The 13,091-nt window shown below is 35.6% G+C and overlaps 1 protein-coding gene across 1 annotated transcript in view; it reads right to left on the minus strand.

Annotated features, from left to right (window-relative positions):
• Positions 1-587: 587 nt before the first annotated feature.
• PURG (purine rich element binding protein G) overlaps positions 588-13,091 on the minus strand; it is a 34,707-nt gene continuing 22,203 nt past the window's right edge. Inside the window, exon 3 of the mRNA XM_019921630.3 lies at positions 588-1,491. Coding sequence (XP_019777189.1) covers positions 1,387-1,491 — 105 coding nt within the window. The 3' untranslated portion in view covers positions 588-1,386. The remainder of the gene's footprint in view (positions 1,492-13,091) is intronic.

The following is a 13,091-nucleotide window of genomic DNA, read 5'->3' on the forward strand; positions in this document are numbered from 1 at the left end:
TGTCCTCATGAAGATACAGGATCAACTTCATTTGTTCTAATGCTGTGCTTCTTAGTACAAATGCTAAAATTAAAAATCAGTGAACCCCCTGCATGGGCTTATCTAGTATGCCATTCTGGCATGTGATATCAGCTTGTCCTGCAAAGTTCCAATTTGATTTTTTTGTCCTTATTTTCATACACCTGGAGAGGAACTTTAAATATAAGCATTTAGGAGTGGCTTTTTCAATGTCTTTGTGTTGCAGTAAAGGTTTTGAAGGCCTACTTGCTTCCATGTAAACGTTATTTCATGGACCAGATGATATCAACCTGATGATAAAACTTTATTAATGAAGTATTAAAATAGACACTCAGAACATTTGTGCTCTTCTCAATTTATTTATTTCCAGGTTTGATAGGTCTAGTTTTTATAGATCTGATCTGAACTTGATTTTAGAAGCCAGGCCAACTGGATTTAAATTCCTAAAGATACCATAAATTTTGGGCACAAATCACAAAATAAACACTACAAAAGATCTACTTTTTGTTGATATGAGGGCCCAGCAGAACTAACCTACTTTCTGAAAAATAATTGAGAATACAAACTAATCACATGTATAAACCAGTTTATTAGATTGTCAGTGATACTTTGAGACAAATTCAAGTTATTTTACTGTGTACTTTATATAAACAGAGGAAGGGAGGAAAGTTTTAAACGTCAAGCTTTGTTCAGCATGTGTGCAGTTAGCATCCACGAAAGCACCATTGGATATGGAAGAATTAGCACCACAGAATTTTAGGACCTAACTGTTAACATGCATCACTGAAAAATTTGGAACATGAAAACTGAAGTGGTACGTGGTATGGTCTATTATAAACAATACAAGGCAATTTATGAGTTGTTTTCATACAGTACAATACAATCACCAATCAATGAGAGCCTTTTAAGTACAATACAGGACAAAAAACACTTTGTACCCTGTTAACACTAAAGCAGTTACAGATTTAAAAACATGTTTCTTGTAAGAGGCGGTGGGTTGAAATGATCCCTCCTCCTCAGTTTTTAAATTCAGAGTAATATAGTTACATGATCTCTTAAGAAAGTATTTTCAAATCTATGTCCTTCTACCTCAATGCTGACAAATGGTTTTTTGAAAACGGAAAGGCTTGATGAGTTAAAACAGGACAAAACAAAACAAAAAAAACCTGATAGAGTCAAGAAGTACTCCAGTGTGGTGGAAGATATTCCACATAAGATCGGTTTGAAAATGATGCCAGTGGTGTTGACACTTGTCTTCCCTTCCGCGGAGGAATGTCAAGAACAGAAGCCTTGCATTCACGATGAACTTCGGTTCATTTCTTTCACCGAATGCCTTTATTCTGAAGTGTGACATAAGAGACTTATTCCTTATTCCTCAACTGTTTTTGTAGTGTCATAGGTCTGTTCCTTATGCTGGATTTGACAACAGTGAAAAGGGTGGATATTCCCTCTGGATTTAGGGTAATTTGTGAGCTAAAGAAAAAATATTAATTTAAATTTAGCATATATGAAATTTTAAAGGGAGTTTAACTATTTTCACAGTACAAACCTATAATGAATACCTTTCTGTTTCATTGAAAACCTTTCTGTTAGAAAACATGTAACAAACCCTCAATTTTAAGTCACGTCTAGGCCAATTTTGGCGTATTTGAAGATACTGTATAAGAAATGTGCAATAAGAATAGATATAGGTATATTCAGATCTCAGTGCATTGATGCCAAGGAAAATATATTTTTACTCCCCAAGAGAAGAATATACCTTGAAGCATCTATGCAGACACATGAATCAATCATATATCTGCCCAACTTCTAATTCTGGAATAGTGATAACAGGGTCATTTAGGAAAAAGTACTTAATTACAGTATGGCAGCAATTTTATGTTGTATATATTTAACAGCAAAAACATTTTTGAAAATAGAATCAGTACTATATGGTAAGTTTACAATTCACTATTTCTATACTTGTAACACATGCATTTATTTGTTTTCCCAGTTTTTAAAAATCCCACTAGGACCAACATCTTTCAGAACAACAATCTAACATTAAACAAAAACCTTCTAAGGAAAATAGCTAGCATCACAGAGATTTGAGAAAAGTCTGTTACTCAGCATCACAAAATACTCAATAGATCTACATTTAAGATTGTTCATGCCATGACATTAACACACCTTTGGGTTAATATATCTTATTTAAAAAAGAAAACAAAGAAACAAACCAAAGAACTGACATGGAATTTATCTTTAGTCTCTCCTTGGTAAGAGTAGACTTCTAATAAACTTGACTCCTTTCTGTACCATGTAATGATGACTACATCTATGAAGCAGCATTTACATTTAGCAAAACATTTACGAGTAATGATAGGAAAATGGCCACTAGAGAGAAAGAATTAAAAATAAGTAAAATTATAGAAAAGTGTTTTTTTCTTAAGTGAACTGCCCCCAAACAAACAAACAAAAAAAGCACAAAGTTTGTTTGCTTTGAAATATTCTTCTGTAGAAAAACATTTTTGGATACAAGTTAGCCTATCCTTATAAATGTCAGAGAGATGTAAGGTGTAATTTGAGAAAAAATTTAACTTTTGAAAAGAAATCCTATTTTTTTTTTCTGTTGAACCAAATCTATTGTTTAAATCAAGTACTAATTTTCTGAAGAGGAAACGGGCATACACAGCAGCACATCCACATTACTGATTTAAATTCGATAATTCTCCAGGCATGGCTGACTTGAGCATAGAGGAAGCAACACTAATTTCTTAATGTTTTAGGGTTACATTAAAAAAAAACCTCAACTAAAACAAAATTGAGTAACGACAGGCTGGCTTAATAGTTTTGATTGCCCTTATCTTTGATCAACGTTTCAAAACAAGGTAGTACCAATTAAAGATAAGATTTAAAAAATAAAAGCTATCTAAAAATTGTTCAATGAAAAAGCCTTCAATTTTACAACATTTTAACCTCAAATGATTGTAGACTAACTTAGACTAACAGTTTTGCCATTATCACAAACACTTTTGTTACGCTTGAGTTTTTTTTCTGTATTGTTCATTGGTTGTATTATGTAATACAATTTTCTGTTAAGTTAAAATAGTTTGAATTATTACATTTAATTATAAGAACCTTTAGAAAAACACATAAGTTGGATAAATTTATAAAAGGATAAAGAATATTTTATGGGATTTTAGACAAGTTCTATACAGACAAATAGCTTAGTTCAAGGTAATAAAGTGCCTTCATTTCTAAGTAATTAACTTTTCACTAAAATATTTTAAGGCTTTATAAGAAACTTAAAGTTATCAGAAGTTTGATATGGGGTTATGCTATTAATTAGCATTCTTTCATAGTCCTTATTTCATTTACTCTTGATCCACATTAGGTAATTTTTAATAACTAGCAGCTTAAACCGATAAAATTTGAATTACAAATTCTGAATTCATTTTGTGAGGAAAAGGAAGATGTATAATTTCTAAATGCTGTGATTTGTACATAAGACACACATATTGCTTGTGAACAATCTAAGTTTATGTCATAATATACAACAGCCAATGCCCCCCAAAATTCAACAGAATATTTAATCCCATGGCAAACAGGGCCATCATTTCATTCAAACATATATTCTGTTGTGTTTACATTTAAAATGATTGTGCAGCCTTGAATGAAAAAGGCCACAGAAAATCTAACATAAATTCTTCAAATACAGGCACAATCAATATTTTTATTGCAATACCTTATGCATAATCTACATTGATGCCAATATCTAATATTAAAGCATTTATATTTATTTTCATTTTGCTTCTAGTACCCATGGATGTATCACAGTAAAATACTGGTAACCTAATCGAAGTATATGTAATAGCCATATCATACAGAATTCTATTTCTTCTTGTGATTTCTCTTTGGAGGATACGGCGGTATTTTAAGCACAGCTGTGTCCTTAGTTCTCTTGGCAGCTCCAGATTTTAAGATAAATTATGACTGTATGGACATCAACTACGCAATTGGTTACAACCAGTGAAAACAAATTAAAATGTTTGAATATTCTTTTTTAGGAATTTAGTTAATTTTATCAGAAAATTACTAAAGTCAGGCAACAGATTAAATGCCCATGACATCTAAAATGCTTTTCTAATTACCACTGGATTAATTTAAAATGTTCCTTAAATTTAATGATTTTTGAGATTAGAATGGAGGAAAGATAAAACTCATTGCAAAAAATAGTTTATGTTCCATATAATTGGAAAAACAGGAACTACCAGTAGGAAAAAAGTGCTGATCTTAAAATTGGGTTTGGTTTTGAATCTAAAGCCTAGTAAGAGTAATTCCTGGGAATTAAAAAAAATTAAAATGGCATAAACTTTTATAATTGCACATTCCTTTACCAAAGTGCCACAAGTTACCAAAAATTTAAAAAAATGTACATGAGTCTACTTTTCAAAATCTAAGTATATATAAATTTACCTTTCTTTTTAATAGTATAGTACAAACTTAGCACAAATATAAGCAGGAAGATGAATTATAACTTTCTAAAAACAGTATAGTGTGTTTTAAAAAAATAACTATTAAGAACCTTTGTCATCACGAAGATTCAAATCCAAGTATAGCCAAAGCATTCCCATAAAATCTGAAAATATCATGAGAGATTATCTAGGCAAATTTCAGTAACACCCTGCCATGCAATGCACAGACATCATATGCTTTTTTTTAAACATAGTTATCCTGTTTTTATCTGATTACATATTATACTCAGTTTCTTCCATTGCTGAAGTGACAATATATGCAATAGCTGAGTTTTGAAGACAGTATTAAACATTAAGGTTTCTAGTCTTAAGTGTTCGTTCCTATTAAGCACAGCAAAAATGTTTGATGCATGGGTAATTAATTTTCATGCTTCTATCTCTTTATTCTAAATTGAAATGTGAAATGGAAAAGTATAGACGTAATATAATAAGGACAAAAGGACATTAGAGACAAAAGCATCAACATATGGAACAAATAATAAGCAGCTGTGGTGGAAGCTCTCCATATTATTAAATTTGGTGAATCGGGCTTCCCTGGTGGCGCAGTGGTTGAGAGTCCGCCTGCCGATGCAGGGGATGCGGGTTCGTGCCCTGGTCCGGGGGGATCCCGCATGCTGCGGAGCAGCTGGGCCCGTGGGCCGTGGCCGCTGAGCCTGCGCGTCCGGAGCCTGTGCTCCGCAACGGGAGAGGCCACAGCAGTGAGAGGCCCGCGTACCGCAAAAAAAAAAAAAAAAAAAAAAAAAAAAAAAAAAAAATTTGGTGAATCAGGGAAAGACAAACAACAAACAGAAGATCCCTTTACCATGTACTAATTATATTAATATATATTTTAAAATAGATGGTACCCACGTTAGGTTAGAATTTTAATAGTTTTGTTGCTTGAATGTGATAAAGTTAAACTAGGGAGGTGTCGCATTATAAACTGAGACCAGAAAAAATTTTATTATTCAGAGGAGAGAGAGAACATAAGATCATGATTCTCAATGACATCTCACCTGTCTTTTTTGTTATGCCACAGGCTAAACAGTGTGGTGTAGTGTCTCATTTAATTAGGGTGAAAAATGCTGGTAAAAACATACAATAGCTTATGTTAACATTACGATTAGTTCATAGTCATGGAATATTAAATGACTAGCAAAAAAGGACCCCTTCTTTTTTCTACAGTTTGAGACTCTCCCTTGGGTGTAAAAATGACCACATAAAAGCATATGAAAGAAATGCCCAATTCTATAAATTCTTCACCTTCTGAGGATATAGAATGGGATATAAAAATTGGTATCCTAGTCCTCTGAGAGAAGTAACAAACTTTAAAAACAAGTAAAATCAGAAAGGATCAGGCATGATAAATTGCTGATGACAACTCCCCCAAACCCAACATATAATAGGTTAGTCACAGAAAGGACAGTTATCCTTCCTATATAATTTAAAGAGCCTTCTTGTAGTTTTCGAATATGAGAATATATAATCTCTTATTGGTAAGCAATAGTCTTGGACAGTGGTAGCATTTAACAATAACTAGAGAAATACTTCAAATAACACTGAAATGTATAATATTCTTAATAGAAACTACAGACGTGTGGCAACTCCACACTATATATGATATTCCAACTATATATTAGCTCATGTAATACCCAAAATAATATGATTCCACAATCTTTCTTGCTAAAACACACAGATTTTTTTTTCTTGATTTTGCAAAAGCTAGGCAGTTGTATTTACCTCATTTAGCTTTTCCCTGGTAGCACTGCTATAGTGATGACATAAGTATTGAATATATCGATGAGGACCATTCCTATCATATAATTCATCTTGCTTTCTATTATTCAGCTCTTTTATAGCACTTTTCATTTCCAAATGCCTCACAATCGGTTATAACAGTCACTTCTCATTGTATCCCTATGAGGAAGGCAAAGTTAATAAATTGCTTGAGCAGTGGTAGAACTACACAGATGTATATTCTCCAATCCAAAGGCAGTTGTCCTATTCTATGTATCTATACCATACACTCTCTGAGGCCAAAGACTGGATCTTGTCTGCTGTACATCTAGACCTAGCTGACTATCTAGCTCATGCTGTATGCAAAATAAATATTTGTTGACTTAATGAACGAGAAATGAGATTGAGAAAACAGAACAAAGAACTTCAACTCCACCGCCCAATTGAAAAGCTGTGCTTGTCCACTCTTGCATCTTCTCTATTACAGGAGAGTAGGTAGTATTACTCGTCTTAAATGATAGGGTAGTATTACTCACGATGGCAAAGCCCATATTGTACATGCCCTCCAGAGTATCAATGACGAGACTGTTACTACAAATACTCCTAACACTTTGAATGATTCACCTTGCCTTTTGTCAAATATTTAAATGAGAAGTTGTACTTTTATGTACAATAGACTATTCTTAAGCTAATTCAGGCACAAAGAACCAAGGAAATAATCCTCCCAGCTGCAGTCATTATCATGACTATGGAGAATATCAGAAGGGAGTGGAAAGACAGTTACACAGATAGGGCGAAAGGAACTGGGGACGAGTGTTGTTCAATGTTTTGGAAATAAGTGCAGGAAAGTTAAGATCCTTGAGAAGATAGAGACTTTAGTGAAATAGGTGAATGGTGAGATTAAACTAGATGATATCAAAGTCTTTTCCAGCTCTAAAATTCTATGTTCTGCTAACTGGTTCCTCCTCTGATATGACGGGAATCTGTATGGTATTCAAAATATATTTTATTTTTAAGAAAAAAGAATAACCTTGTAAAGTTTAATATTCTGGAACTCTTGAACAACTGTGAGTATTAAAAGTTTTCTTTAAACCATCATTAGGCCTCCTTTTGCAGCAACACCATGTAAAGCCTTTTAAATCCTAAACACATCTACTTAACTTATGTCAATATAGTGTGGATATTACAATATGTTATGTCGTCACACAATTAGCAGCTAAGAGCTTGATCCCACTCCCACTACTTGACCTGAACATGTCCTCTAAAGAATAGGTCTTACCAGTTAAGTATAACGCATGCCCTCATTCCCAGTTTCAAAGAGAGAAAGGTGAAAGAAATGATTTCTTGTAAAAATTAGAGTTATGGTTTTAAATCACATCAGTAAAAATACTCAATGGTAACGATATTAAGTTTGAATCTCTAAACTGCTGTACATGTTAATAAAAACAGCACTATTAATTAGAACATTTTGACTGAGAAGCAAAAACATTATTCATTCCAAAATTAGGAAGCAAAAATCTAATTTTTATTAGCCAGAAGCATAAATACACAGGTGGAGGAAAGATGATTTACTATCAGCTTTAATTTCTGCTAAGTTAGGACTTTTCAAAACTCTTCAGGCTGCATGTACTCACTGGGAACTCAGGCTTATAATTCTTTATTTCACAACCTAAGACCTTTTGAACATTAAACTCACGTCATTACGCATACTCAAATGCGAACCAGGGCCATATCCTCACTTTTCCACATGGCAACAAACATTATTGGCAGTTAATTAATTACTACAACCAAAAGGATGATGAACTGCTTAGAGAATTCATGCATACTGCTTGAAAGTAGTTAATTGTCTTCATAGTTTAGAACATATATCCTTGAAGCTGAGTATGATAGCACTTCAAATCCTCCTTATGGGTTAAATTACACTGACGAGATTCTCTTGGTAATTTAAATGTAACTGCCTTTTCATGAGAAGTAAGACTTAGGCCAAATTCTACATTAAAGTAGGTCATATTAAAGGGGAGTTTCATTTCAGTATTTTTGGAATAATCAGAATGAAATATGAATGTGGTACAATAACTTAGGAACCATAAGGAGAAAAATAGCTATCAGAGAGGAGAAGGAAAGTATGTATATTCAGTGGCAGGCAGAAAGGTAAAAGAAATGAGAAAATAAGTAGATGAGAGGGATTCAGAGAATGGCAATAATCTGAAATGTTATTAACATTCTCTCAATAATCTGGCAAAACATTTCCTTTGAGTGTCTTTTTCCATAGAACTGATACAGCATTGTAGTACCATATGATTACTCTTTCTCTTGCTGAATAGTTGCATAAACATTGAAAATGACTTACCACCTTCCCATAAAGTTAAGAAAAGTCCTGTTGGGTATGCTTTTGGTATGTGACTTAGTGTTCTGGGATCTCTCGGTGGTTCTGCAGCTCCTCCTTTTAGAATCTTAAAGGTGGACATGGCATGGATTGGGATAGACTAGCCAAAGGCCAGCTCAAGCCTCTCCTTTATTTAGTTATGTCAAAACTCAGACCCCTCTTTGGTAAGAATAGGATTCTCTTGAAAAAGACAACAGCAGATAGTAAAAATTCCTCCTTTAGATCTATTGGTACACAATTTACTAAGGCTCACTAGAACAACAGTATTATCTTCCCTTAAATACATTGCCACTCCTCAGAATCTCAATGACTCTTTGCTTAAAAAGGCAAAATTTAGGTAAATTCAGTTAGAACTTTCAGAAAAACAAAAATGCAATCTGGATGTTGCTTTCATTGTATCCACTCTCTTTCCATGTATAAAACTATGGACCAACGTGAGTTTCCAATAATAACTGATTCATAAGGTCTACGTTATATAATTTTAAGAGTGCATAAAAGCTACTGAGGCATCACCATATCAATAAACAATGAAAGCATTCCTTCCGGCATGCTTTGATAATAGAGATATCACAAGAAGTATCTCCTCCCTTGGAATTATTTTTCACATTACTTTCTGAGGTCGAAGCAGAACTGTGAAGTAAAATAAATAATAACCATTCTTTGGCCATTGCAATTGCTGAACTGCACTAGCCCATTATCTCTGTTTTTTTTTTTTTTTTTTTTTTTTTTTTTTTGCGGTACGCGGGCCTCTCACCATTGTGGCCTCTCCCGTTGTGGAGCACAGGCTCCGGACGCGCAGGCCCAGCAGCCATGGCTCATGGGCCCAGCCGCTCCGTGGCATGTGGGATCTTCCCGGACCGGGGCACGAACCCGTGTCTCCTGCATCGGCAGGCAGACTCCCAACCACTGCGCCACCAGGGAAGCCCTATCTCTGTTTTTAATAGAATAATTTAGAGTCTCTCAAAAGAGTATGCACATAACTAAGGTGGGAGAGTTGTTTGAACGTTAGGAGCAGTTATTTAATATTAATATTTAAGGGTATTTTGTCCCCTCCATTCTTACTACAGGTTTGCTGCCATGATTCAACTAAGATACTCAGTGAAGATCTGCTTATTTTTTGCCTGTTTAAAAAAAACATCATTAGCAATAAAAAGTCACTATCTACTGATGAACTCAACAGCTGATCTCAAAACTACTAGGCTGAGTGAAGGAAGTCAAATACAAAAAATACATGTTAATTTGTATGAAATTCCAGAATAGACAAAAGTAGCCTATGCTAATAGAAATCAGATCAGTGACTGCTTCTGAAAGTCAGGAGGAGGGGGAGAGAGTGGGTGGTGACTGCGAAGGGGTACATGGGAATTTTCTGGGGTGAGAAAAACGTTCTATGTCTTGATATTTGCCAAAAATGACTGAATGGTATAATAAGAGCTGTATGTAAATTATACTTTTTTTTTTTTTTTTTTTTTTTGTTGTTGTACGCGGGCCTCTCGCTGTTGTGGCCTCTCCCGTTGCGGAGCACAGGCTCCAGACGCGCAGGCTTAGCGGCCATGGCTCACGGGCCTAGCCGCTCCGCGGCATGTGGGGTCTTCCCGGACCGGGGCACAAACCCGTGTCCCCTGCATCGGCAGGCGGACTCTCAACCACTGCGCCACCAGGGAAGCCCGTAAGCTATACTTTAATACAAAATGTTCAACAACATTACAACTAAGCAAAATACTCCTGCTGAAGAAGCATCATGAAGGCTGGTGTCATTCTTCTTTTTTCATTTCAAAACTTCTACCCTCACCATGTCCCATAGAGAGCAACGTATCCTAGAATGGGGTCCATGACTAATACTCTGCATAGGACAAGGATTCTATATCAGGGCACCAAACCAAAACAGGCTCTTTATAACTGGAGAAAAATTAAGACACATTCTTTTATGGACCATAGTAAATGTGTCAGCTCTAAGAAAAGATATAAAACATTTCATGTTCAAAAAATACCCTAGAGGGGGCTTCCCTGGTGGCGCAGTGGTTGAGAGTCCGCCTGCCGATGCAGGGGACACGGGTTCGTGCCCCGGTCCGGGAAGATCCCACATGCCGTGGAGCAGCTGGGCCCGTGAGCCATGGCCACTGAGCCTGCGCGTCCGGAGCCTGTGCTCCGCAACGGGAGAGGCCACAACAGTGAGAGGCCCGCGTACCGCAAAAAAAAAAAAAAAAAAAAAAAAATTCAGTATGACTGAAAAGGAAAAGTACAGGCACATACTTAGTAAAAAAAAGTAATGCTCTGAAACCCCTAAGTCCCATGTCATTATTGCTGCTACTGCTATTGTTGACAAAAAGATCGCATAAATATAAATTGACACAGTTGGAAAACAGCAATAAATTGATACATGATAATCTAATTTTTAACTACAAAAAATGTCGTTTTAAAAGCTCAAGTGACACTAAAGGACACTGTTTGCTTCTCTAGAGGCAACAATAAAAACTTACATAATTAATAGAATGGGTAGTTGTGTGATGTTGCATGTAAATAGTTTCTGAGATAGTGAGAGGTTTAAACGTTCATAAGTACCAAAGAAAAACAGAATGCCAAGTGCTAGAAGATAGAAAAAGTATAGTTTAAGGTTATACGAGGGACCTCCCTGGTGGCGCAGTGGTTACGAATCTGCCTGCCAATGCAGGGACATGGGTTCGAGCCCTGGTCCAGGAAGATACCACATACCGTGGAGCAACTAAGCCCGCGAGCCACAACTACTGAGCCTGCGTGCCACAACTACTGAAGCCCGCGTGCCTAGAGCCCATGCTCCACAACAAGAGAAGCCACTGCAATGAGAAGCCCGTGCACCGCAACAAAGAGTAGCCCCCACTAGCCGCAACTAGAGAAGCGCGCAGCAACGAAGACCCAACGCAGCCAAAATAAATAAATAAATAAAGCTCAGTATTGAGACGATGTTCTGTAGGGGCCTCTTCTTGATGGTAACTGGGGCCTCAATTATAATGGCTCCTTTACCATCCTGAAACTAAGGGTTAAAGTGTGTATCATAGTTTTCACCTTTAAAATAGGTGAGAAAATTCTTCCAGCTGAGAGAAGAAAACAAACACATTCTAAATGAATCACACATACCATCTCTGACTGATTCTGAAGCAAACTAATAGAGAAGTAGATATTAGGTAGTGGAAAGACCATTTAATAAGGTCTAGCTCAAGTTCTGAAATGATTAGTTAAATGATTTTGGACAAGTCACATGACATCTTTAATATTTTTCCTATCTGTTATAAAATGAGGGTGTTAGGTTACTCCAAAGATTCCTTCAGGCCAAAAATAAAAAAGTTGATGGCAGATTAAGACAGGAAAATCATAGGTTGTTAAGTTACTACGGATACTTACACCAATACTAGAAAACGGGTGATTAGACTCCTTTTAGCAGTGGGGCAATCGGTCCCCAAATTATGCAAACTGCCGAATGATCATCTTTTTAAAAAACGAAACAAAGCAGTTCTGTTTCCCTCCCGCAATAAAACCATGCTTTGCTATTTCCTTGTCTGTGGATAGCTTATTCATTTTCTTAATGGTGTCTTTTGATGAGCAGAAAATTTTAATTGCGGTGAAGTCTAGTTTTTTTTCTTTTATAAAAGTTAGGGCTTTTTGTTTCCTGTCCAAGAAATTTCTGCCTACACAGTTGTTTGCTTTTATATTTTACTGAAAACAGCTTCAAGGGATTATAACTAGCCCAACTCCCTTGCCACTGCTCTACCAGAGAGCTCCTCCGGTAAAAGAGGTTTCCTTCCAATTTTGCATACGTTTGTTATAGTTTCTGGGGAACCATCCATTTTATGGGTTGGGAAGAATTAATAATGATGTTATTAATATTTATTAAATGCTTATTATGTGACAGAAACTTTGCTAACAGCTTCAGGACATTTAATTTTCTTCAAGAAAATTTTGGCTGACTCTAGGTTCTGTGAAGCAAGAAACCTTATCTGTGTTGTTGTTGATACATCCCCTGGCCCCAAAAATAGAGTCATTAGTAAGTATAAACTAAAGGCTGAGTGAATAAATTCTCACAATAACTCTATAAAGTTATAAAATTTGCCCCAAATTACACAATATGTGACAGAATTTGAACCTGAACCCAGGACTGGCTGACATGAAAGTCTGTTCTGTACTCTTTACCATTCTGTAGCAGGTCACTGACACGGCCTGATAACTCTGTGCAGAACAAGTACCTAGAAATACAGCTGAAATTATTGCTATTATTTAAGGGGGAGGAGGAAATTAAGTAAAATTAAATTGTTTTAAATTAAAATTGTTGTTTTATTCCTTACAAAGCAAAAAGCAAATGTGGAATTTCTATTAAGCTCCTTCATGATAAGCCTAGACATATTGACCTTCTTATATTTATTGTTATGTGATTATTTATGCAGATTGAGCCAACATGAAACTTTTATGGCCACAGGAATATATATATA

The sequence above is a fragment of the Tursiops truncatus genome, chromosome 21 (genome assembly GCF_011762595.2).
Source record: "Tursiops truncatus isolate mTurTru1 chromosome 21, mTurTru1.mat.Y, whole genome shotgun sequence".
Lineage (NCBI taxonomy): Eukaryota > Metazoa > Chordata > Mammalia > Artiodactyla > Delphinidae > Tursiops > Tursiops truncatus.